General features: G+C 57.1%; 6 protein-coding genes across 6 annotated transcripts; 3 read left to right on the top strand and 3 right to left on the bottom strand.

Annotated features, from left to right (window-relative positions):
* Positions 1 to 2,542: 2,542 nt before the first annotated feature.
* Positions 2,543 to 4,181, bottom strand: B0H18DRAFT_959134 (uncharacterized protein; the record flags this gene model as incomplete). Its single annotated transcript, XM_048042785.1, has 5 exons — positions 2,543 to 2,845; positions 2,900 to 3,078; positions 3,128 to 3,356; positions 3,411 to 3,593; positions 4,017 to 4,181. 5 exons carry the CDS (start codon positions 4,179 to 4,181, stop codon positions 2,543 to 2,545), a joined length of 1,059 nt encoding a protein of 352 aa, XP_047887351.1.
* A 763-nt stretch (positions 4,182 to 4,944) lies between these two features.
* Positions 4,945 to 7,760, bottom strand: B0H18DRAFT_959133 (uncharacterized protein; the record flags this gene model as incomplete). Its single annotated transcript, XM_048042784.1, has 9 exons — positions 4,945 to 5,213; positions 5,265 to 6,007; positions 6,055 to 6,155; positions 6,261 to 6,412; positions 6,466 to 6,550; positions 6,646 to 6,709; positions 6,742 to 7,230; positions 7,270 to 7,451; positions 7,506 to 7,760. 9 exons carry the CDS (start codon positions 7,758 to 7,760, stop codon positions 4,945 to 4,947), a joined length of 2,340 nt encoding a protein of 779 aa, XP_047887350.1.
* Positions 7,761 to 9,531: 1,771 nt separating this feature from the next.
* Positions 9,532 to 12,919, top strand: B0H18DRAFT_959132 (uncharacterized protein; the record flags this gene model as incomplete). The annotated part of the gene is made up of 10 exons (XM_048042783.1): positions 9,532 to 9,699; positions 9,746 to 10,182; positions 10,265 to 10,365; positions 10,417 to 10,566; positions 10,649 to 11,515; positions 11,579 to 11,764; positions 11,815 to 11,990; positions 12,076 to 12,560; positions 12,632 to 12,754; positions 12,793 to 12,919. The coding sequence occupies 10 exons, from the start codon at positions 9,532 to 9,534 to the stop codon at positions 12,917 to 12,919; spliced, it is 2,820 nt and encodes a 939-aa protein (XP_047887349.1).
* A 313-nt stretch (positions 12,920 to 13,232) lies between these two features.
* B0H18DRAFT_1107825 (uncharacterized protein) lies at positions 13,233 to 16,102 on the bottom strand (the record flags this gene model as incomplete). The annotated part of the gene is made up of 11 exons (XM_048032728.1): positions 15,828 to 16,102; positions 15,748 to 15,771; positions 15,355 to 15,699; positions 15,103 to 15,325; positions 14,930 to 15,051; positions 14,336 to 14,879; positions 14,253 to 14,257; positions 14,080 to 14,212; positions 13,607 to 14,030; positions 13,391 to 13,465; positions 13,233 to 13,350 (listed from the first exon to the last, which is right to left on the bottom strand). The coding sequence occupies exons 1-11, from the start codon at positions 16,002 to 16,004 to the stop codon at positions 13,233 to 13,235; spliced, it is 2,190 nt and encodes a 729-aa protein (XP_047887348.1). The 5' UTR covers positions 16,005 to 16,102.
* A 161-nt stretch (positions 16,103 to 16,263) lies between these two features.
* B0H18DRAFT_1107824 (uncharacterized protein) lies at positions 16,264 to 18,348 on the top strand (the record flags this gene model as incomplete). The annotated part of the gene is made up of 11 exons (XM_048032727.1): positions 16,264 to 16,276; positions 16,329 to 16,438; positions 16,492 to 16,683; positions 16,738 to 16,869; positions 16,925 to 17,023; positions 17,078 to 17,155; positions 17,207 to 17,284; positions 17,342 to 17,428; positions 17,477 to 17,791; positions 17,851 to 18,097; positions 18,158 to 18,348. 11 exons carry the CDS (start codon positions 16,264 to 16,266, stop codon positions 18,328 to 18,330), a joined length of 1,524 nt encoding a protein of 507 aa, XP_047887347.1. The 3' UTR covers positions 18,331 to 18,348.
* Positions 18,349 to 20,009: 1,661 nt separating this feature from the next.
* Positions 20,010 to 24,201, top strand: B0H18DRAFT_939590 (uncharacterized protein; the record flags this gene model as incomplete). The annotated part of the gene is made up of 13 exons (XM_048041861.1): positions 20,010 to 20,253; positions 20,316 to 20,422; positions 20,493 to 20,717; positions 20,799 to 21,014; positions 21,074 to 21,245; positions 21,307 to 21,580; positions 21,646 to 21,862; positions 21,930 to 22,206; positions 22,260 to 22,621; positions 22,686 to 23,085; positions 23,148 to 23,338; positions 23,401 to 23,580; positions 23,641 to 24,201. The coding sequence occupies 13 exons, from the start codon at positions 20,010 to 20,012 to the stop codon at positions 24,052 to 24,054; spliced, it is 3,279 nt and encodes a 1,092-aa protein (XP_047887346.1). The 3' UTR covers positions 24,055 to 24,201.
* Positions 24,202 to 24,539: the final 338 nt, after the last annotated feature.

Here is a 24,539-nt window from a genome sequence, read left to right as displayed (position 1 = left end):
GTACGCGTGGTAGAGGCGCACGCTCCTCGACATGCACCTCGCATAGATTTAAGTCGCGGAGGCAGACGAGTTCGTTAGGACGAGAGAGCGAGCGGGCGGTCGAGAGAGCGAGCGGGCAGTCGAGAGAGCGAGCGGGCAGCCGAGAGAGCAGGCGGGCGGTCGAGAGAGCAGGCAGAGCAGGCAGGCGATCGAGAGAGCAGGCGGCAGGCGAGAGGGCGGCTGGGCGGGCAAGCAGCAAGCGGGCGAACAGCAAGCGGGCGAACAGCAATGCGGGCGGATAGGCAAGCAGACGAGAGGGAGAGCGAGCAAGCGAAGGGACGAGGGCGCGAGCAAGCGGACGAGTCGAGCGCACGTGGAATGCATCCAGAGCCTAATGAGTGGGAAATCACGTTTCGAACGGTCCACCCGGAGTGCATTTGGCCCGTTTGGAACGGTGGACCCGGGCTCGGCCGGAGCACTCCGGGTCCACCGTTCGGAGCGGCCGCCGGCAGCAACGAACCGGCCGGAGGTAGGGTGGTGGTTAGGAATGGTCCGGCCGGCTGTGGTGTAACGTTCCGGCCGGACCTCAGGCGAACGACCGGCCGGAGGCCTCGAAAAAAATAGGCTTCCTACGGTCCGGCCGGACACAGACCCAGCGTTCCGGCCGGACCCCTTGTCAACGACCCGGCCGGAGGCCTCGAAAAAAATAGGCTTCCTACGGTCCGGCCGGACACAGACCCAGCGTTCCGGCCGGACCCCTTGCAACGACCCGGAGCCGAAAAAAGGCTCTCGGCCGGACCAGACCGCCCCGACCCTGCCACGACCGGCCGGAGGCCTCGAAAAAAATAGGCTTCCTACGGTCCGGCCGGGGCTCATATCAATGATCCTGCGGGCCAAATCGGCACCAGAATTGTCAAGGGCAATCATCCAGACAACGTGACATCACATGAGATGGCGCATGCATGAACCAGCACCTAGCCGGGGTCACTTGAGCACTGACAACATCACATGCCTACAAACATGAGGCAAACACATGGTCACCACATGTTGCCCATCAGGTCCTCCACATCGTGCAAACTTGTCGCGCAACTCTTCTCCAATCCCCCCCACTCTCCAACATGACTACCGCACAGATCAGCACCCAATTTCGTTCCTACCTGAAGGGGACATATTTACACTGGCTGTCTCGCATGCAGGAGGGCCAGGCGATGAAGCCCGAGCCACTTCCAGGTCTCTTCCTGGATGTGTATATGATACGCCAGGCGACGAATGCTGGCAAGATGTTAGCTCAGGCTTATTGTAACCGAAGTGAGCTTCCATTGACCGCCATCGTAAGCTTGGCTAACACTCCACTTGGAGGGAGCGTTGAATGGGACGCATTGACTTATCCGATGACAACACCGAGCGATGAAGAAGCCGAGAACGTACAGTACGAGGCGTGCAAGGAGCCTGCGACCATCGAGGATAGCGCCGGCCGGATTCTTTTGTGGCATCTCCCCGGCGTAATCACACCGTACTACCAGGTATGCGAGATCGCCAGGCAGACATCACACCGGTTTTTAACAATCAAGCAGCAGTTCATATGGGACACCGCAGGTCAACTGGAACCGCTGTTCCTCCGCTACCCCCCACCACCACCGAGAAGTGGAGACAAGATATCAACAACTACCGCAATGCGGATGAATGTCCAATCTTCCCGCCGTCGTGCTTGTCTGCCTCGCCCGGCTGGTTTCAGCAGGGTCATACGGTGGGCATCCATGGCGTACTGATCATCATATGTTGTATTAATCCGCAACAGGGTACTACAGGTCCACCCCAGGTATCGCGGCTGCTGAGGGAACCGACCTCGCTCGCCCGACCGTGGCTCTCGGCGATGGAGCACCCCCATATCATCCTCTCGGCGATGCTCGAGATACTCCATCCGGACCTCTATGCAAGTGGCGTGGCGTCGATCAATGCACTGCGCAACGACCCGGACCGCGCTAGCGTCGCCGAGATATGGAACACGCCATTCAACGCCTTATCGGTGATTGCCAACCGGGCCAGTCCACTTCACCGAGACGTACTCTCGGCGAAGCACTGGTACGATATGATTCTCACGCTCGGCGGAGACAAGACCTTGCATATGGAGTATCCTACTTTGGGAATGAAGATGCCATACTACAGTGGCACTATGGAGGTATTTTCTGGCTGTCGCATACCTCATGCCGTACGGCAATCGACCCAGGAGCGCTTGTGCTTATCTTACTATATGCGTGAGGCGGTACATGCATGGACAAACGCTCCCCCGGCGGATTGGCGGATGGACTCGGAGTAGCTGTATAACCTTACACTGTGTTTACAATATATATGGAACTGTTGATGTGCTCGGCGGTTTCATCTTCACAATAACTGTACAGGTATAGCAGACAGTCTGGCCTAGCCAGCTGCCTTGCTGCCCAATCGTTCTGCCGGTGTTTGATTCGGCCGGCCGGGGCACATAAGAACATGAAAGCCTTCCCTGTCATATCACGAGATGTAAATACCGGTGCCAATACGACTGTACACTAATGGGACATCCCGACTATCCATCATGCGACTCTGAGACAGGACGGGGTGGCGAAGAGCCCGCCGCGGCACTCGGCGCTTCTCCTGGCTGCAAGACCGCTAACTCGGCCGCCTTCACTCGGTCCACCGCCCGCCAGTAATCCACCTCTGCCTGGATGTATAGATCCATGCCGGCCATCGATTCGCCGAGACTGTCCAACCAATTCAGGGCTTGGACTGGCACGTTTGGGGGCATGTTCTCCGGTGAGATCACACCTGGCTCGGGTATTTTTGGGAGCACAGGGAGGTGGATGCGGTCGGTGTGAGCTCTCACTTCGTCCTAGTTTTTATTGTATAAGTCCCATGTAATGTGAATGTGCTGTGTAAAACCTACCCGGAGCTTCTCCACATGCAGCCGGCCATCAAGATGCTGGAGTTGCTGTTGGGCGGCCTTCAATTGCTCGGCGACCATCTCTTGGATTTTGGCCTGCTCGGTCGTGATGTCATCGAGCGCATCTTCGATTTGATCCCGGACTTGAGGCGGATCTTCCATCCAGGCACCGACCTGCCCCTCTGTCGTGGCATGAATATCCGGAAAGGCCGGAGAGAATTGGTCAGTTACCTGGTTCACCAGAGTGCTCGGCGTGCAGCGAGGATGTCTCCGGCTGCGGCGGTTGAGCGACATCCGCCGCTCGGAAGCCGAGGATCATGTCCACCAGGACCTCCTCCTGGGTCTTACCCTCCGGCAGCATGATCGTGCAGTACTTGTCCATCACTTCCCCGAGACCCAGTTCCTCGGCCACATCGGGCTTCATCAGCCGCTCGAAGCCGAGCATCATGGCCGCCAGCGACTAGTGCATCAGTGGTTACTATGGTGCAGACACGTAAGTATGGATTGATCGCACCGTATAATGGATCATTGCTATGTATGGTAATTCTCCATTCTCCGTCGGCTCCGTCGGGCGCAACTCCTGCCGGGCGAACTTGCCGAGAAGGTCCTTTGCGGTACTGTTGAGAAGAGGGCCGAGGGTGGAACGCATAGTGCAGCAGTGATTGAAAGGTAGCGGGGTGTTGTGGTGCTCGGTGCGCTTCGGCAATGAAGGTTAAGAGCAAATGATACGATCGTTATCTTCAACAAGCCACACACCCATCACATGCCCGGTGTGGCTCGCACGTGCTGAGGCACCACCGGCGGTTCCGCATAAGGTTAAGTGTCACAACACACGTGCCGAGTGTTTGCCGACACGGGGATCTTCCCAGGGTTGTGTGTCACTGTGGCGCATTAGTGGTGGACAGTGCCTCTTGCACATCATCCACCACCAAAAGTACTGTTCACTCAGCATGGCCCTGGATATGGTAAGTCATCGGCCGGCCGAGACAATCTCCCTTGGCTGATACACAATAGCATCCCCGCTCTGGACCATATCCCTGGCTGAGGGGAGAGTTGATGGTGTTTGCATTTTCAACCGCGTGAGCAAATCCCACGGTTCATCCTATCTGTTTTTACTGACTAAATGTTGCAGCCACGCCGAGGTAGTGCCCTTCCGTCCAAATGCATACACTATCAGCCGGTATTTCTTCGGGCATGTGGTCATGTCAGTGACCCACGAGAACAGCCGAGAAAGTGTGGAGATGCCGGAGATGGACGGCCGGCTGGCATTCCTCATGATGCTCATTGATTGGGTGGAGATCCGGGACAATTTGATTGATACCTGAGTTGATGTTTTGTCATTTGCTCTCTTTTGTAATTCATTATGCTTTGCTGCCTACTTCTCACAACTGAAACTTATATATTGGGTAACTTTTCTAACACCCAGAGACTGAGCACAACTCTCAGGTTATGTCTGAGTTGATCAGCGCTGACAATCCCTCTAACTCAGTCAGCGCTGACAGTCCCTCTATACGAAATGAGGTGTTTTCATCGCCACCAACACCATAATTGGGCACAGGGACCCGCTTGTCTATCCGCCCGGCAAAAGGATGCTCTCTCTCGGCCGGGACTTCGGTCGTTTGCTCGGCCCGAGACTTCGGCCGTTTGCTCGGCCCGAGACTTCGGCCGTTTGCTCGGCCCGAGACTTCGGCCGTTTGCTCGGCCCGGGGTTTCGGCCGTTTGCTCGGCCCGAGGGTTCGGTGCTTCGCTCGGCCCGAGGGTTCGGCGGTGTGCTCGGGCGGAGTGGTTTCGCACATGAAGGGACGAGGAGGGCGAGAGTATGCGTTGTGGTTAATGCCATTGAGACATGATTGGCCAGGGTCGGGCGTCTTGGGGTAGCTTACTAAGTCTCCTCGGTGTATGTACTCGGTGTTGTCTTGCAGGCAACCCTTCAGCACCATGGTCGGCCGGAAGCTTTAACGTTCTGCTCGGCAGGCCATGGTCGCAACATACAGTCCTGAATTCAGCCAAAGTTCAATATATTCGTTAACATAAACTGCCGGGTCTCACTACGTAAAAATGTTCGGGTCAGCATAAACATCCCTATACGTCTGCTGAGCATCTCGGTATAAACGGTCGTACATCGCGGCACGCTTCCGGCAGTACGGAGCGAACCCTGCATAATCATCGCCTGGGTGCTGGATAGCCCGGTCTCTCCACATCTCGGCGTGGTGAGAGAAATACCTCCCCACCGAATCAAGTTCCCGGCGTAAGATGCCGGCCTCTTCTTCCAGGCGATCAACTTTGGAGCGTGCGTGGAACCAGTGAATCCGGTGAACTATAATACCGGTGAGACATATGGCGGACACGCATGGAGTGTACTGCTCACTGATTGAGAGTGTATCATTCCTGTCGAGATCTCCTCCGACATCGATATTCCAGATCCATGACGTCGATTTGTGCCTCTGGCCGGGCTTGTTTGGTTCGGCGATGGCGGTGGTGACATTGAGGTCCTCTTTACTGAGACGCTGATACTTGAGTTGCTCCTCCTCTGAGAGACCGAGGACCACCATGGCAGCTCTGCACCTCCGGTAGATTGACGCATGAATAGAGACGGCCCGGTCGAGCTTGTTCATTGTGGTGAATGCTCGGGTGCGCTTGGTGTTGGACTTGCCATGCCGAATGCTGGTACGAAACTGAAAAGACTTGTGGCCCAGAAGGAGGCGGAGCTGGTGGAGCGCATCATTGGCTTGCCCACGCCGAAGGGTGAGTTCCTGCTCGGCCAGACGTTTCAGACTCTCATCATCAAACACGACAGGAGATAAGTTGGATGGGAGCCCGAGCGGGGTCTGCTCGGCCATGTTCTCGCTGTGCGGAAGCTTCGGCCGGCTGGTGAACATACTCCATGGGCCGTGTGGCTCCCGGGCGACGACCGGGCCTTCATCCTCCCATTCCTCATCATCTGCCTCGGATTCATCAACACCCCAGTCTGCCCGGTGGCTGATTGCGTTGGCTTGCCGGTGAAACCGTCGGATTCGTGTCTCCAGGGCCTTCCGACGTTGAGCGAGCTTCAGTTGCTGAGGCTTGGTGATCTTTTCGCCTTGCTGCTTGACGTCTCTTCGGATGGTAAGTCTGTTGGTGCATTAGCATGACCTCGTACTGCGGCATACAAGACATACTGTAGCTCCTCAAGCTTGAGGCCCTCGGCGATCCACTCGGCAGTCCCGACAATCCGGCCACCGTTTCCTTCGGCCTCGGTGAGCTGTACCAGGAGGTCTGTCTGAGTGGGCACTGCAATGTTCAGGGAGTTATGTCACCGTGCGCCCGGGTCTATCGCATGCACTCACAATTGGTTTCTTCACAAGGTATTTGTCCATCGCTTTACATTGGTGAGGCGCCGGCGTTGAGCGATGTTCAATTCGCGCTTCCAGCTCTGCAGAGTCTCGGCGTTCAATCCTGACTCCTTCGCCGAGAGGTCCTGTTTCATCTCGGCGAGCAGGGGCCGGTTCGCCTTTATCTTCCTCCTTAGGGATGCCACTACCGGTTGTTCAGATGATGAGGATGTGGCAGTGGAAGCCCCGGCGACGTACCCATGGTAATCATTTTCTTCCAGTTCCAGTCATTCATGTGCCGGTCGAGTGTTTCCTGCCGGTGGACGTCGACATCGTCCGGGTGCTGCCAGAGATACGATTTGTCGTCGACCACTGTGTTTCGATGATTTCGCCGTCGACCTCGCCGGCGCCCTTTGTGAAGGTCAGCGAGTGTCGGACCTCGCACACTGCCTGATGGCCGTGTACGTGGAAGAGGCCGATGCACTTGTACAGCACCAGACCGCTGGGCATTGAAGATGGGGGTTACCCGCAAACCGTTTGTCGAGATACACATGGTACTGGCAAATGATGTCATAACATAGGTAGACGTGGGTGAGGCCCTTGGATTGATACCCGAGGGCATTTGATAGGGAGTAATCCATGTTCATTTGGCGCTCCCCTTTCTGAAAGTTCACCACCGAATGAGGCACGAAGCAGCCGTGTCTGGCACACGATGTTGCACCTATGCCGGTGACTGCCAGCTTGTGTCTGTCGGCGTTTGCCTGCGATACCGCTTTATGATCGTGGCAGGTGGAGGGCTGTCCGCTCGTCAACACCGGGCCGAGCGTTATTGCCCGAGTGGTAAAGCTCACCATCTTGACTTCTTTCGCCACCAGCAGGTGGTCCTCGTAAGGCCCGGGGTTGACCATAAACATCTTTCCCGGCATAAGAGGAACATCGTTCCCTGGATTCCGCATCCGCATCTGCTCAGCGTGGAAGTTTCCGTCCATGACGTACGTTCGGGCGTACAAATAGCTGCCGGCGCTGTCAGCTTTCGCAGAGTACGTGCACGCATCAACTTACTCTCGGTCGTCGGCCTGCCACTCGTGTGGGATATTTACACCGGGCTGCGGGCATGCAGCACAGAAATTCGCAAGGTCACCGTCTCCCGGAACCCCACGCCAGGCCGGCCCGTACCCATGCTCCTTCTTGGCTTGCAGCAGGGTCCACTCCCGACTCACTCTGAGGAGCTCCAAATATCGGTCCTTGTCACTCGTGAGCCATGTCCTCGCACCTCTTACAGAGAACCGCACACTTACCGGCACCTCATGGGGGAACACAGGATCAGTGACTCGGCGAAGACGCCGGTAGTAGTTCATCGCCGTCGTCTTGCACTCAAGGTTGTCGAGCAGGAAGTCATCGAGCACGGTGAATGTGAAGCACGTTCGAGCGGCACGTTGACTGGCCGGATACAGGCCACAGTCAAGGAGCTGAGAGGTATGACTGGCCGCGCCGGCGCATCCACACCATCTCACCGGCAGAAAGTGTATGCCGGTCGTGTCGACGATGGTCATCATGGACGCCGGTGGTCTTGGTGGAGGGTCGGCATGTCGCAAAGGATCGTCCTGAGCAGCCTCCGGGTCGTTTTCTTCTTCCTCGGCCGGCCGTTCTCATCGTCATCATCGACGTCGGCGAAGGGCTCAGGGACCGGGCAAGGTGCACCTCGGTGACCCAAATTGATGCACAGCCCGACATCCTTCAACCAGGCAGGGGCCCAGTAGCCCTCAATCCTCCACTGCTCCACTCGGTGGAATGGTGTTCGGCGGTGCTGGGTGAGACAGCAAGTGTGACAGTAAATGGCGAACCGATGCACGATGAACACTTCCACACGCCGCCTCCGCTACTGCAGCTTGCGCACTCGAAGGTGCCTTCTCGGCCGGTCGTTGGGGGCTTTGACTGGCCATAGACAGACCTGAGGTATGTATTTGCAGAGGGATCCACTCCCGTAGCATTTGGGGTTGAGTCTAATGAATAATGTCATCACCGACATTGCTTGTGCTGATCTAACTATCGTACCTGGGGAGCCCCTTCGCGCTGGTAAAAGATCGAGGAATATATTGTTAGGAGGCTCGTCATCCTGCTCCTGTCTCATCCAGCTTGACTGCCTCGTGGATGGCTGCGAGCGCCGCTGAGGAGTCGGCGGTGGTGTTTGCAATACATTCGTTTTTACGGGAACGATGCGGGACTTAACTCCCCGCTTGGTTCTCGTCCTCTGTATGGCAACCTCCACCACAGTAGGGGAGCTTGCCCTCGGCAGTCGAGCCATCGTCCAGCCTGGAAAGCAAGGCTTCAAGGAGGTCGGCCGTTTGTAACGGGCCGGCCGGAGCACCCGGATGATGCGAGAATATCGGTGGACAGGGGGGAAAAACCAATGAGATTCATTGGACCCCCATCGGTGCAACTGTCACACCACTGCCCGTCACCCGCACCCGGCTGTCTGTTTGCGGCGATGGGTCCTCGGTGATCCGGCCGGAACGGCTGATGGAATATGTGTTACCGGTCGCAGATTTGCCTCTAGTGAACGAAGCACAACACCCGACATCAGACAACGGTCCGGGAGAACCACCTTTGGCTCCGTAGCAATTGATGCGGCCGGCAATCACAGGTTTCGATCGTCCCGGCCGTTGATCCGAGTCACGTGCTCACGCCCAGGCATTGCTTGGCCACCCTGGTGTCGTGGTTGGGGCACATTCCAGTCACCGAATTGATGAAAGTGACTCGGGTCATATGGGATGTCTGTGTCGCCGGCCGCTTGGCCCCTACGAGTGGAGCGGAGAAGCCGCCCCGGTTCTATTCCAGAACGTGCCACCCGTGGTCGGTTGCTTCGTTACAACGATCCGGCCGGGCGCCGAGCCCTCGGAACGGGTGCCCCGGGCTGCGGGCTTCCACTCAGCGGCGGCTGGTCGTAGTTGCGCTGCCCCGTGGTGTCACATTGCTGTCACTGAGCGGTTTTGAGTTTCGACTTGGGACCAAATGGTCCGAGCGATGACCGGCCGGGTTTCTAACGGTCCGGCCGGTGGTCTGCCTCAAGATGTTTGCGGCCAAAAAAGCATTAATGTACAGTGACGACCGACACAATGAATGTAGATATATCTATACTAACATAAATGATGCAGAGAAAGGGCAAAGCCCCGGTACAAAATCGTAGACTATTTGGTGACTGGTCATAAACGTCGGTGTTCGTTTGGGTGACTGGCGCCGAAACACATCTCTTCCTCAAGCCTCCACTTGTGCCTCCTCCGCAAAGCCCACTCTTCCTTGCAACGTTCCTCGTCCCTTGCCACAATGGGAAGGTCCTACTGGCAGAAACGCGACCTCGACGTCCTCAATCTCCGCCTGGAGGAATGGCGGAAGCTTCCGGAGGATGGCGAGCAGCGAGGGGAGATTGTCGCCGAGGCCGTTGACAAGCTAGGGAAGATCAGGGGGTACCCCCTTGACAATGTAATGCGAGAGGTAGGTACCGCTCTACCTGCAGTGTATTCATACTCATTTTCTGCAGGAAGTTGGGCAGTGGTTCGCTAACCACGAGACCGACACGGAGGATAAGGAGCCGGTGAGGAAGGACCTCATCAAGCTCGGCAAGGACCTCTCATGGCGCACGGTCTGTGCCCAAGCTCATGAGCAGGAGCTGGAAGAGCTGATAAAGAAGCATGGGAACGGGAGGGAGAAGGACACAAAGCTGTATCCGTCCATCTACCAGACTGCGCTGAAGGAGCTCTGCGACGGAATTCGCCCCCTCGACGAGGCGAAGTACCGGAAGACCGCCGCCGAGTACAACGCCACCGTGTGGCCGAGGGAGTACCAGTACAAGCACCTCGCTAGGCACGGCAACGGGATGGTGTCCGAGTTCGTTCAGCTGATGTGGAGGAAGTGTGGGGTGAGGGTGTTTGTGCTCGGGGCGTACTTGAGAGAGGACGGACAGACGGGGAACATGCAGTACGTGTAGTGTCCAGACGCATTGGACATGTAGAAAGATGACGAGGACTAGATGGGACTATAACAATGCGTATCCTCGCAGCGGACCAGGCACCGAGCCACCAAATTTTATCCAGGTCTTCAAAGATTTCCGGCGGGGCAACACGTACGAGATGTGGAAGAAGTACGCCGAGGACGCATTCAGTGAGTGTGCCCAGCATATGCTACGTGCTGGTGCTCAACGTATTCGCTCAGACGCCAACGGGTTTGAAGGCGAGGAGAGTATCGTCCCATCGAAACTGATCGACCGCATCGAGTGGAAGTTCGACGATGACGGGTATCCCATCCTGCCGCCGGCCGATCACGAGTGCTTCAAAAAGACCGATCACAAGCGTATGTTCCTGAGTACGTTTGTCCGCATGACATACGGTGAGCGCAATGAGTCCAATTCCCTATGGCCGGCCACTCACCTCGGAGAATACAATAGCTCATTACACCCGGCGCGAGAACATCAGGGTGCCGTGGCAGTCCCTGTCGGAAAAGTCGGAGGAGTTCTTCGAGGACGGCTATCTGCCGGCCGGCGTTGTTCTCAGCGACCCGAACAAGATCCGCGCTGGGGACCTCGATGCGGTCCTTCGTCACTGGCGTGTGAGGCAGGATGCCGACGACGGAGAACCTGTGCTCCGCTTCAAGGCTTGGAGGAACGCGGCGAAACAGATCGTGGAGGTCGAGGACGAGGAGGAAAGGGTGAGCTCACCATCTCCGGCGCCCGAGCCTAAGCGGAAGCCCCAACCTAAGCCGAGACGCCGCCGTGCTTCCCCGGCCGCCCGACGTGCCTCTCGCCGAGCCAAGTCAGACACGCCGGTGGACTCCTCAGACGACCAGGAGGCCTCGAGTGTGGACTCTGATGCTGTGGGCCATGGGTCGTTGTTCGAACCCGCAAAGGACCTCGATGGTGCCTCCAGTGACGAGGAGAGCCATGACGAGGACTCTGATCACGCCCCCGAGGAGGTCGTGGTGGCCCGACCGAGCAAGGGCAAGGGCCGGGCGGTGATCGCTGCCTCCAGTGACGAGGACGACGAGGAGGCTGTCCCGATGCAGACGAAGACGAAGGAAGGCCGAGGAGGAGGTCCATCTAAGGGGGCTCAGAAGAAAGGTGGACAGTCGGTGGGTGGAAAGAGTGCAGGGGGCGGGGCAGGGAAGACCAGCAAGGGGAAGGATAGCACGAGATCCACACAGTCGGCCGGCGCATCACGCAACCAGGCCGCCGGTGACCAGCCGGTGGTTAGCACAGGGTCGGCCGGGCAGTCGGCCAAGCCAAAGTCTGGCGGTCGTGTGTCCAAGAAGAACCGTGGTTAGTCTCATCACAACGGGCGACTCGTGTACGCAAAGCTAACATCCTTATACTATTGTGCAGACACCGTGGCCGAGGGTAACGACGAAGACGCCGGTGAAGAGGGCGATGTCCCGGTGCAAGCTCCGGCCCCCGCAAAAGCACCGAAGCCAGCCACGGCGAAGAAGTCTACCACGGCCCGCCCAAAGCAGTCAACCAAGAGTGACAGCGACGCCGAGGATAACGAGGAAGCTGATTCGCCAGCTGCCGGTCCGTCATCTCATTTCTACAGAGGGACAACTTGCTGACATCACAAGCAGGCCCGCCGAAGAAGAACACCGCCGGCGCCGAGCCGAGCGGTAGCAAGCCCGGCCCACGCATTCAGAAGGGCAGTCCGGCGAAGGTCGCCTCGGATGTGGATGCCCGGCGCAAGTTCTTGCAGGTTCTCTGTGGCGACGACGAGATTGGCAAGATGGTGAAGGCTGCTCTGAAGCTTGTGAGTAACGTCCTGTACTCCCTCCGAAAAGCATGCTCACTCAATCGTACCAGCCTGACCCGGGACTTGGCACTCGACAACCAAGTGGGAGTGGGCCAGCTGGTCGTACCGCCGAGCAACGTGCCCCTCCTCCATCCACAACGACAAGAAGGAACTGACACAGTTCCGCCGATGGCTCACAACGATGGAATCGTCCCTCGGCGAGAATGTCATGGCGCGCGATGATGGTCTGCTGGTAACACTGGCTGTGGGTATGCTGATCCACGACATCGAGAGCAAGGACGTCGCCCCGAGCTTGAACCACGGAGTCCCGCAGTATGTGCTCGATTCCCACTTGGATGCTGCAGTTGCCGCGGACCTCGTCAAGCGTTGCAAGAAGATTCGGGCTCGCTGGGAGGCAGGATCCGCCACTGGTTCCAAGCGGCCCTCCGCTGCGGTCGATGACGAAGAGCTCGGGACTGGGAAGCGGACGAAGAAGCCCCGCACCGAGCCTGGGCCGCCGGCCGGTCATCCAAGCCCTCAGGCAGCAAGGCTCCGGTTAAGCGTGGCTCTCGGGGGAAGAAGTAGACAGTCTGTACACGCATTGTTTTACCACCGACGCATTCACGAAATCACATTACGACGTTCCGTGTATCTCACAGTGCAGCCAACATGACAGGCACCGGCCGGCGGTCACTCGGGCCGAGACTTTTCACAAACTCTCGGCCCGACGATTTCACCGAACTCTCGGGCCGAGCGCGATGCAAACTCTCGGTGGTCACAATGTAAACAAACCACGCTAAAGCTACCATGTATTCAACAGTGCAGCCAAAATGACAAGCACCGCCCGGCGGTCACTCGGGCCGAGACTTTTGACAAACTCTCGGCCCGACGATTTCGCCGAACCCTCGGGCCGAGCACGATGCAAACCTTCGGCGGTCACAATGTAACACACCACGCTGAGGTCAACATGATGGTTGAGCAGCAGATGGACTGTGAATTACACAGTGGCACAATGTAATCTTGGACTTTCTGAGGTGTGGGTCATGGACCGACATATCGACTTGATGTCTCGGCCCGGGCAAAATGCGATACTCTCGGCCCGGCAGTTCTTACAAGCACTCGGCGGGGGAGAAACTTCCTGTTAAGTGTACACATCCGACATTCCAAGTTCATGTGTCATTTCATTGTAAGTGTGCAGCGGAAGCGATACATTGTACAGAGTGGTAATTACATTAGTGCAGCCTACACGAACTCGGACCCTTACTTTGCTTGGCCCGGCGCATTCCCCTCGTCAACATCCATCGCATTCTCGTTCGCCGGGTGATTCTCCTCGGGGATGACGACGGCACGCTGGCTTGGGTGCTGTTGAGGGCCGGAGCTGAGACCGACGGAGTGGGAAAAGTGGGCGCGGGACGAACCTTGCCAAGTTCGCTCGGATACCTTCCAGAACAGCCGGGGGGGTCGCGTGCGTGTTCCCAGCAGGAATGGGGTCGCTGCGCCGCCGGCTCTGATCGGGCAGTCCCGGCAGACCCGGTCACCTTGTCTTGCCCAGCAGGCACCTCCGGACCGCCGGCCATGCTGACATTCGGGGGCGGAGGGGCTGGGGACACGGGCCCAGCGGCGGAGCCGGTCACCTCGCCTTGCCCAGGAGGAATGTCAGATCCCCCGCCCACGGTGACTTCGGGGGTGGAGGGGCTGGGGACATGGGCCCAGCGGCGGAGCCGGTCACCTCGTCGTGCCCAGCAGGGACCTCGGGACCTCCGGCCACAGTGTCATTCGGCGGCGGAGGGGCTGGGGATGCGGGACCGGCGACCTCTACAGGGTCAGTCACCTCGTCGCGAGGCTCCGGCACGTCTTGCGCACCGGGTGGGGACTCGCCGAGGTCACCATGCGACTCAGTGGACGAGTCGTCCGATTCATACGCGGGGCCCGGGTCCGCACCTCCGGGATATTGAGGAACCGCGCCGACGAACATCTGGTCGGCCGGCTCATGCTCTTCCAGCATCTCCTTGATGAGCTCGCGGTAGTCCACATTCTCGCTGTCGAGGATTGCCCGGGCTGTTGGAAAGCATCAGCATTAGATTTTCAAAACACATTGAGAACTTACCGAGAATTTCCTGACGTGCTCGCATAGCACGGTCCCTGGCCTCCATCGACTCAAGCCGCTCCCGGAGGTCCCGGACATTCGATTGGAGCTCGCGGATGCGCAGCGCCGCGAGTGTTGGATTCAGGTCGTCCTCCTGGAGGACATCGATCGGGCCCCCGAACTCCACAACTCACGCTTCCTGTCAGCGACTAAAATGGGATAGATGCGACCTGCATCATCAGCACACAATACGAGAATGAGACGTACATGCACTTACGAATGTCGGCGACGTCCCGGACAGGACCCTTCGTCTTCCTCGTACGCACGGGCTTCTGCTGGACCTCAGAGCTGGGCCCAGCCTCCGCGTTCTCCTGAGGCGCCGGCGTAACGGCCGGCGATTGTTTGACCGCCTTCTGCGCCTTCTTGCCAGCCTTCTTGGCGATGGTTGTCGGTCGCCGAGAAGGTGTACCCGCCCGTCGAGAGCTGCGCCGGCTGCCGTGAGACGTGACCGAGGCAGTGTCAGCCCGGTCGAGCTCGTCGTCAGTCGTGGGCGGAGCTTCCGCCTCGCTTTGCGGCTCGTCGGTGCCCTCGGACTCTGTGCCAGAGCCGGCCGAGGAACGTCTCTTCGAGCCCTTACGCCCGCGGGACTTCTTGGGCTTAAACGTGCCCTCGGTGTCGATGGGCTCGCACTTCACCTTCTTGACGTTGCAATAGTCGCATGCCGGCGGTGGGTCCTTCATGGTGCCGTCCTTCTTGAATTCGTAGCCCTCCGGTGTTGAAATATAGCAAGGGAACCCCTTGCATTGGGTGCATGGGTCCGGCTGTGTAAGATGTGAGTCACGATGAGACCGAGACCTTGTACCAAACATACCTTCTCACGCCGGTGGACGAACTGTCGAACCTTCCCAGGCACGTACTCCATCTCGAACTTGGCCCGCTCGCCGTGGACCTCCTCTGTCTTCTTCACGAGGATGCCCTTCGGTGGCTTTGAGCCTGGTATAGATGACGGTTAGAATCCAACAAGGCAAGGTGAACACGACGTACCTTTCGCCCGCTTTTTCTTCGGGTGTTCCTCCTCGTCCATCTCCTGCTCGGTCTCCTCGTCCTGATGTCCAGCCGCCCGCTCGTTGTCGCCTTGCTCATCCTCGGGTGATTGCGCGCGCTGTTTGCCCTTCGATTTGCGAGTAGGAGTCGGCGCCCGCTTGCGCTTGGTACCCGCCGATTCGGTCCGTCCAGGGCCCGGCGTCTTCTTGCTCGACGCGGTCTTCTAGTCTTGCGAGGTGGGGTCTTCTCGACCTCGTCGACATCCATCCCGTCCTCCTTCACCGGGACCTCCTCCTCACCGTCGGAATCCGCCGCTAAGTCCTGGAAGCGCACCGTCGTCGAAGGCTGACGAGACGGGCCGGGAACGGGGGTCGGCGAGCGAGGGCGTTCAGGGAGGCCAGACGGCGCACGAGGATTGCGCCACGCCGAGGTGAGGACCCGTGGATCGTCCGGACGGATGCGGGACAGTTTGAGGCCTTCCCTCGGCGAGTGGTCCAGCTCGAGAATCGCTGAGAGCAGGAACAGCGGCACCATCGGCCGCTGCTCGGGAGGCTCGCCCGCCGTCCGACCGCTCACAACTGCATGGACCGCCCCGTACTACCACAAACGTCAGGGACCGAAAGAGCGATATATGTGCGTACTTACCACACATTCAATGAACTCTCCAAGCTACAGGTGAATGGTTAGATTCCTGGACGAGCTTACATGAAGCCCTGGGTACTCACAATCTCCTCTGCCAGCGCCGCCTCATCCTCCTGCCTCACCAAACCATTCCCCATCATCTTCAGCAGCTTGGCGTTCGTGATTTCCAGGAAATGATTGAGGTGGGGGCGAGGCATTCTTAGGCCGGCAGGAGCCGGCGCGGTTGCTGACGTGGCGGGGGTGGTAGACGCGGCAGACATGGCAAGCAAAATCGAGCAGGGGCCGAAGCAAGTGTGGAGGTGCAGCGGAGAGGAGCCGGGATGCGAGAACGCGATGGTGAACGCGGAGACAAAGGAAGAAGAGCGCCGGCGATCACGAACTTAGCAGCCACACTGCAGCCACACGGCGCACGTGACTCCGGTGATGCCGCGGGAGCGCTAATGGGCGATCAACTTGGTGATCGCTCGCCACACCTCTTCCTCCTGACCACTTGCGTATCCTCAACCCATCGTATCAACAATGGCCAAGCAAGGTATGTCCCCGGCCCAATCGCCGGGGCCTACCACTCATAACCCTTCTTCCAGCCTCTCGCAAGAAAACCGGCGGCCGTGACGTGTCAACTCGTCGGCAGGGATCGCGTGGCGGCCGGAACGCCCGCCAAGCATCGAGAAGCCCAATCGGGCTTGATGATGAGGTACGTACCGCCGCGATCTGCTCATCACGCTCCAGTTGACGCATCCTCGGTAGCCGATTCACCCTGCGCCGGGTCCCAATGTTCACGGAGCTAATACGGGTGCCGGTCACAGTGGCGGGCAGGCTGTCCCCGGCCGACTATTCAGCATTCCGAAGGACGAGCCCGGCCGACTCTTCAACATTCCCAAGGAAGAGCCCGGCCGACTTTTCAATATTCCGAAGGAAGAACCTGCAGATGCGATTCTGGTATGTGGACTCATGCCGAGTAATTGAGCAATACTAACCTCCGCTACCTACCAGCCAATTGCCACCCACGCAGCATCCGGCCGGAATGTTCACGGACCGAGGACAGATGCCGGTGGCAGTGGGGAACCAATCGCCCCGGGCAAGTTCTTCAACATTCCAAAGGAAGAGGATGTGGAGATGGCCGTGGTACGTGTATTCTCGCCGAGCAGTTCAGCCTCATACTGACGGAAGCTGCTGCTAGCTTATTGCAGGTCCAGAGCGTGCTCGCTCGGCGTCGGTGGCTCCACGCCTATTTGGAATCCCGATGGAAGTTGATTCGGACGTTGGTACCGACGAGAAGGTGAGTCTCGGTTGAAGGTTGACGGTGTGCATGTACTCACCAACATGCGCATAGGTGCCTGTCGAGTCGGCGCTGGCGACGGTGAGAAGGGGAGGAAGCTTGTTCGGCATCCCAACGGAGGATGAGATACCGGTAAGTTCAATGGTCTGTTCACAATGATTTTCGCTGATTTCCTGCCAGCAGGACATGGATCCGCTTGTCGCGAAGATGTTGGCAACAACACTAGCATCGCGGGCCGGGAGCTCCGTTGCACGTAGTGAGGTGTGTCATACCCACCGTTGCCCGACAAAGCAGATACTCACATTGTGCTCGGTGTAGTCGCCGCAAGAGCGTGTGCCCGCCAAGGTGGATGGCCGTGCGCACAGCCGGAAGCTATTCAACATCCCGATGGAAATCGCTGATGAGGTAAGTCCCGGCACTCACTCGGAGCAGCCAGAAACTCACTGCCGGTAGACCGCCACCGACGATCATGAGGGGTCCCTTCCGCCGGGCCCGCCGAGCAGGGGAACGGACGAGCCGGCCGACGCTCAGAAGATACAAGCTGACGAACCGGCTGGGCGTGGCGCAAGGGCCGCAAGCTGCGACTCCGACGTCGTGATCACCGGATACACGCCCGCACCACTGACGCACGCCAGCAACGACTCCGACATCGAGATCACGGATGGCCGACCGGACAACAGGAGCACCTCGAGCGGCCGACACGCTGATGGTAAGGCCCTCCGGGTGCCGGCCTTCCCCGAATTTTCAGGGTATCAGAAAAGCGCACCGGTGGGCCCGAAGTTCGGCGAACTTGGTTGGGTGCCACCGCCTTGGAGGCGTGACATCAGCCCTTGGACGGGGTTGCGGCATCCCCGGGGTCGGGGAGCAATGTGCTTGGAGGCGTTAGCCCCAGCACAGGTGAGGAAGAAGGCACCCGCAAGGACAAAGGAAAGTCCCGTGAGTTGCCCGCCGAGCCTGACAGGATGGTCCCTGCCAACATTACCAGCACCCTTGCTCCACACCATGAGCAAGACGATGCATTTTTCACCTTCGCTCCGACTGCGACGAATGCGTTCAATCCGGCTCCGGAAACCCGTACGTACTCATTTCATTTGCTCATACATAGACACGCTGACATCCATTTCTTTGTGTCAGATGGCGGTCTGACCGGCGCAATGTCGTCACGAGTGCTGGAGTTGGCCGCCGAGCGTGCCGCGGTGATGGCACACATCGATTCGTTGTTGGCACTGCAGCGCGCAAACAACCAAAACAGGGCGGCAGTAGCATGGGTGAAGGAATGGTATCGCGAGGCGAGTGGTTCACGGTAGACAGATTTGTAATGCTCTGTACGACCGCCGTTGTTCAATGCATCACATACCTCGGCTGCAAAAAGTAACCGGCCGTACCTACCTGAGTTGCACTCGCCGGCCGGACCGTTAGAATCCACGGCCCGAGGTCGGTACCTTCACCCATAGTTGTGACAATACCTGAGTCGCACTCGCCGGCCGGACCGTCAGAATCCACGGCCCGAGGTTGGTACCTTCATCCATGTATGAGGCAATACCTAAGTCGCACTCGCCGGCCGGACCGTTAGAATCCACGGCCCGAGGTCGGTACCCTCATCCATAGAGAGCCGAGGCGGTACCTTCATCCATCACTGAGGCGATACCGAAGTCGCATTCGCCGGCCGGACCGTCAGAATCCACGGCCCGAGGTTGGTACCTTCATCCATGTATGAGGCAATACCTAAGTCGCACTCGCCGGCCGGACCGTTAGAATCCACGGCCCGAGGTCGGTACCTTCACCCATAGTTGTGACAATACCTGAGTCGCACTCGCCGGCCGGACCGTCAGAATCCACGGCCCGAGGTCGGTACCCTCATCCATAGAGAGCCGAGGCGGTACCTTCATCCATCACTGAGGCGATACCGAAGTCGCATTCGCCGGCCGGACCGTCAGAATCCACGGCCCGAGGTTGGTACCTTCATCCATGTATGAGGCGATACCTAAGTCGCACTCGCCGGCCGGACCGTTCGAATCCACGGCCCAAGGGCGGTACCCTCATCCACACATGGGACCATCCCTGAATCCCTGGTGGACCGCCACCGGCCGGACCGTTGGGAATGGTGTATTATATATGGAGGCTGTAGCCCCGCACATCTGGATTGACAACACCGGCCGGACCGTTGGACACCATGCCTGCTGGTGAGCGACCGCACCGTCTAACTCATGGGTGTCGTCCCTAAGCTCCGACCGGAGCCCCCACCCATGATCACCCCACTCGCTCCGGCCGCACCGTCCATTGAGAACATGCTGAATTCCCGGCCGCCACGTTGAGAATCAATGCTCAAAGTGGATACCCTGCTGCGGCCGGACGCCCCCGGCCGCGCCGTCCACTCGCCGCGCGCTGAATGTCCGGCCGCCACGTTGGAATTCAGGGTTCATAGTGGAACCGGCTCCGGGCCAATCGTTTGATACGGGTCGGTCGGTACTCGGCCGGACCGCTAGAAGCCCGAGACGTGCAGCCCGGCCGGACCTCTGTATACGGCAGGTTACCTGCTCCGGCCGAGCCCGGGCCTACCGTTACAAACGGGCCAAATGCACTCCGGGTGGACCGTTAGTAACGGTCAAGTTCCACTCAGTAATGTGAATTGCGAGCTGTAAGGATTGTCCAATTGAACTTAGGAATAAATTTGGGCTTACTTTGTGATGGAGGTTTCACGGTATCTGAAGATGGAAAGAAGATTCGTTGCCAAGTTTGTATGTTGCACGACCCTCTGCAACGCAATACGTGGATGAAACGTGGATCTGAAAAGACGCACCTCAACTCTCTGGGTCATCGACGTGCAGGTGAAGCGGATGAAGCTGTGCGTATGCAACAGGAGATGTCTGCAGCGCGTGCGGCCGCCTCTGAACCTGTTGAAGCTGTCGAGCTGAATGCAGTTGATATCCCCGATTCTGGCCCCAGCGCATCACAGCCAATGAAACGTAGTGCGGCAGAATTAGCAATGTGGGATGATGATGACGGTGCCGACTTCCAAGTTGACGATCTGGACCAAGATTTGAACACTGCAGCCACAGAGGCACAGGAGAGGCTCCGACGCGAGGCCGAGACGTTCGGCCTGTGGAATCCGGTGCTTGCTGCTCGAGAGACAGGGTTTGGAGATGCGGAGAGCGGAGAGATACTGAGAGATATGTTGGGCGAGGATCCAGAAGGCAATGATATTCTAGATGAGTTGCTGCGAAATGCTGGTAAGCATAGTGTCTCAACTCTCAGTCTATGTTCGCATTTCGCTCACATGATGGGTATGTAGCACGGATGCATGATGAACATCATGATGAGATGAACAACGATCCTTCTCATGAATCAGGAAATCCAGAGGACCATTCCCGCAGCTGGTTTCCGTATGAATCTAAAGTTGTAAGTGTTCCGACAGACCAGATTGTATGGCATACTCACAATACTATCTCGGTATGCGTCTCTCTTTCAGATGTTCCTCCTGGACATGATCGATAATCTCCCCCGGTTGCGGATATCCAGCTCGCTGATGCGTGTTCTGTTGTGGGTCCTGAAGGAGATGGGGGTGCGTCATGTACCATCTTTGGATCGCCTCCGAAAGGTGCAAAAGGATCTTCGTCAATCAAGTGGTGTCGAATCAATTGATTGTGTCTCGGTCCGCGGCAACCGGTTCACGCTCAATGACCCTGTTGCCTTGGTCGCGAAGGCAAGTCAATGATGTTGGATGATCACCTGTGAAAGTACTCACCGTAGACTCTGAACCCGGCTTGCATTGCAGGACTACGCGAACCCATTGACCGTACCATTGCTGGAACGATATCCCGTTAAACCGGATGGTAAGATCAGTGAGGTGTATCACGCTCAGAAATGGCACCAAGACGTACCCCTGGACGCTCTCAGTCCAATGTATGATGATCGCAAAGGCCACCAGCATTTCTATGTCAATGAACTTGCACAGATGCGGGATGGATCGTTCGTCATCCCATTCCGATGGGTTACATACCACGAGAAGCTTCATGCCGATGCATTTGCTGTTATCATAACACCGGTAAGCTTCACAGCGACTATTCCAACGCAATCTGTGACTCACATTACGTTTTCATGGCCAATCAGGATGGTATTGCAGATATTGTCGACGAAACAAAGCTCTTTGTTGCTGCACACGACCTTGCAAGTAACTATCTCGCCCTCAAGGACCGAGGGCACCTTCCGTTAGGCTGCAGCTGTGAGTACTATGAGCTGTCATTTTGTCGTGTTAGAGGCCATGTGACTGAACAGCCAAGAAGCTCGCTCCTTAGACCATGGATATCCTACGGAAATGCCCAACCCACTCCGTCTAGTCGCTAAGGGGCGGCCACTGTACACCAGCTTTGTCGACTATTTCGGTGATGACGTATCAGCAAATCGGTCAAAGGCATGGAACAAACATTGGAACGGATACATCACTCACCGGAATCTACCCCGCCGCATTATCCAACAAGAGTTTCATATACACTTTGTCTCCACCTCCCCGAATGCAGGAATCGCCGAACAGTTTTGTGCTGCAAAGAAACAGATACAGTAAGCAAGTCGCGTGGAATTTCGAGAAACTTATGCTCACAGCAATGCCTTGGAATTCTGTGCAGAGCGACACACACGGAGCCAGTAGTTGTTTTCGATGCAGCCACCGAAGACGAGGCGGCTCTTCGGTTATACGTGAATGCAGAAACCTCTGATAACCCGATGTCGAGTGAAGTTGCATCGCATATAGGCGGTCAAGGTAATTACCTGTGCCGCAAGTGCGACACTGGTGGTACGGACAAGGACAAGGAAAGTGATGAAGGGTTTGAAAAGCTATTCACTGTACGTATTGTGCAATTCCGAACTGATCATTCAGACAAGCACGCTGACCGGGACATTGTTTGAACAGTCGGGCAACCTGCGCAGCAAGGAGGCGATCATAAAAGAACTCACCCATCAAATATTTGAGGCGTGTTCTGGCGTGGCAAAGCGGGTCTCGACTGCTCAGACAGATTCCGGGGTCAAGGACGCATACACCCAGTACTTCATCGAGAAGCTCATTGCAGAAGCTCGTACGCTACGGGACGACAATCCAGAGATGACTATCAGTGAAGCCCAGAAGTTCTTGTGGGCGAAGTACAGCGGGGAGCTTAACGAAATGTTAAGTCCCTTCCTATCTATGGAAGGTAAACGTGATAAGCTTCTTGCCATATACGCTCGCTGACGCTGTTGCGCCCAGGCTTTGACCCGTCTCAGGACACCCCGGTTGAGCTTCTGCATACCATCCTCTTGGGCATCGTCAAGTATATCTGGCATGCAACTCATACGAAGTGGAATGCGGCCCAGAAACGCACATATGCATTGCGACTTCAAGCAACCAATCGGGATGGATTGTCTATCCATCCGATCCGTGCAAACTACATCATGCAGTATGCCAACTCCCTGATCGGACGTCAGCTCAAGACTGTTATCCAGACTGCCGTCTTCCACGTTCACGACCTTGTCGATCCCCTACCATTCAGATTATGGAAAGCTGTTGGTGACTTGGCGGTTCTTCTCTGGTTCACTGAGATATCGGAGCCAAACCTCGAGCAGTACCTGGTATGTTGCTAGATTTTGCTGTCATATATCCGAGACATCTTCCGACCAATCTGCGTTTTATCAGGCCGATATTGAGGTTGCCGTGGCAAACGTGCTCGACCTATTTGCGGGCATGGACGCCAGCCAACTATTGGAGAAGATCAAACTCCATCTGCTCAATCATATCTGTCAGGACACTCGTCGATTTGGTCCTTTGCTCAATGTGATCACCGAGTCATACGAATGTTTCAACGCTGTTTTCCGTGCATGCTCTATTCTTTCCAACCATCTTGCTCCCAGCCGCGACATTGCCAACCAACTCGCAGATCTCGAGGGCTTCAAGCACCGTCTTACCGGTGGATGGTGGGCTGATGATAGCACAGGTACTTGGGTTCGTGCTGGTAGCGACGTCCGCGACTTCATGCAGACATGTCCAATGCTTCAGACCATGCTTGGATGGTCTGATCCTGCCCATCTTAAGCCAGGTACGTCAAGCCCACACTATCGTAAGCTTGTGGCGAGGCACGCAAATTGATCTGTGGCACAGCATCCGTAAGGCTTGTACCGAATTCTCACAGCCGCCCCGCAGTCGATCTCCTGGCTCTGGCCAGTCATGCACTCAATATTGCGGAGTTCAAACCCCTCGCTGGATGGCTCAAATGTGCGTCTGCTGTGTCCCAGAGCCTTGACGAGTGTTTCGACGGATCCTGGATATATGCGGATTCATCCATTGCAAATGTGCGTACACCGATTTGAGCATTCATCCAGTAAGTTTTAACATCAGTACTACTCCGGCATAGGGAAGCCCAATGACTGGGCGAATCACTGCGATACTCACGCGCTCAGTTGACTCGCGCAACTCGGATGTGATTGCCATCATCGATGTGTATCATGTGTCTGCGCACCGCCATGACATCTATGATATGCCCGTGTTGACACGGAGACATGGCGAGGATGAATGCCTGATTATCCCTGTGAAGGTACGCTGTGTCATTACATGACATTCGTCCATAAATCTACTGTTTCTGATCCTCATGCAGAACTTAAAGTTCAAGTACAATGTACAGCACGACTGCGTGAGCGGGAGGTGCTCTGCCACCGGCGCACGGCCCCGCATGCAAGAGCGACAGGAAACGACCATCACAGAAGAGTACATTGAACACGACCCTATTGACCGTTGGATCATCAACACCCTCAGCTTCCATAATGCTCATCTCATCCGAGAAATGCTGCCGCGGTCACTTTGGGCACCCACTCCTTTGCATAACTCCGAGGACCGACAGGCGAAGCATGATGAATATGCGGCAGAAATGCGCGAGAAGCGGAATGGTAAACGCGCAGTGCAGAAGGAAAAAGCAGATGCTAAGCGAGCTGCTAACGCGAATGTGGATCATGGTGCAGTACCCGTGGATGGAGTGGGAGGTCGAAAGCGAAAGCGGCAGACTGGATCTTAGTGGTAGATATTTGTGCGAGGCTCAAGTCCGTAAGCGCCCTAGAAAGCGTTCTCTCGGGTTCTTCCCATCTATAATGAATGTTCGGCACCTACATGCATCGAGAGCCAGAATTAAAACCTGGTTTTACATATATAAAAAACGTACCCCGACGTCGTACTTCGAGTAGAACTGGGACAAGGAGGGCCAACCGGAAGTACCGGCGCCTATTTCAGTTGCAGACGCGACTCGGTGCCAACTCTCGGTGAACCTGCGCCCGCTTCTCCTCTGTCCATCGCACATCCCAGGTACGTCGTTACTATCTTCAACTCATTCCTCGCACCTCATCATCTCTGACTCTTAGTGCTTTCTGCAAGAGAACGCAGACGACCAGACGAGAAGCTGACCTGAGGGTTGCATGGAAGGATATGGGCAGAGGTGAGTATCTGGCAGCTTCCGAAACTGTTCCAAATACGACGGTGCACAGGCGTCCTCACCTCCTGTGTGCG

Source organism: Fomitopsis serialis (genome assembly GCF_022376445.1).
Source record: "Fomitopsis serialis strain Sig1Antser10 chromosome Unknown B0H18scaffold_129, whole genome shotgun sequence".
Taxonomy (NCBI): domain Eukaryota; kingdom Fungi; phylum Basidiomycota; class Agaricomycetes; order Polyporales; family Fomitopsidaceae; genus Fomitopsis; species Fomitopsis serialis.
This window is presented reverse-complemented; position numbering and strand designations above follow the sequence as displayed.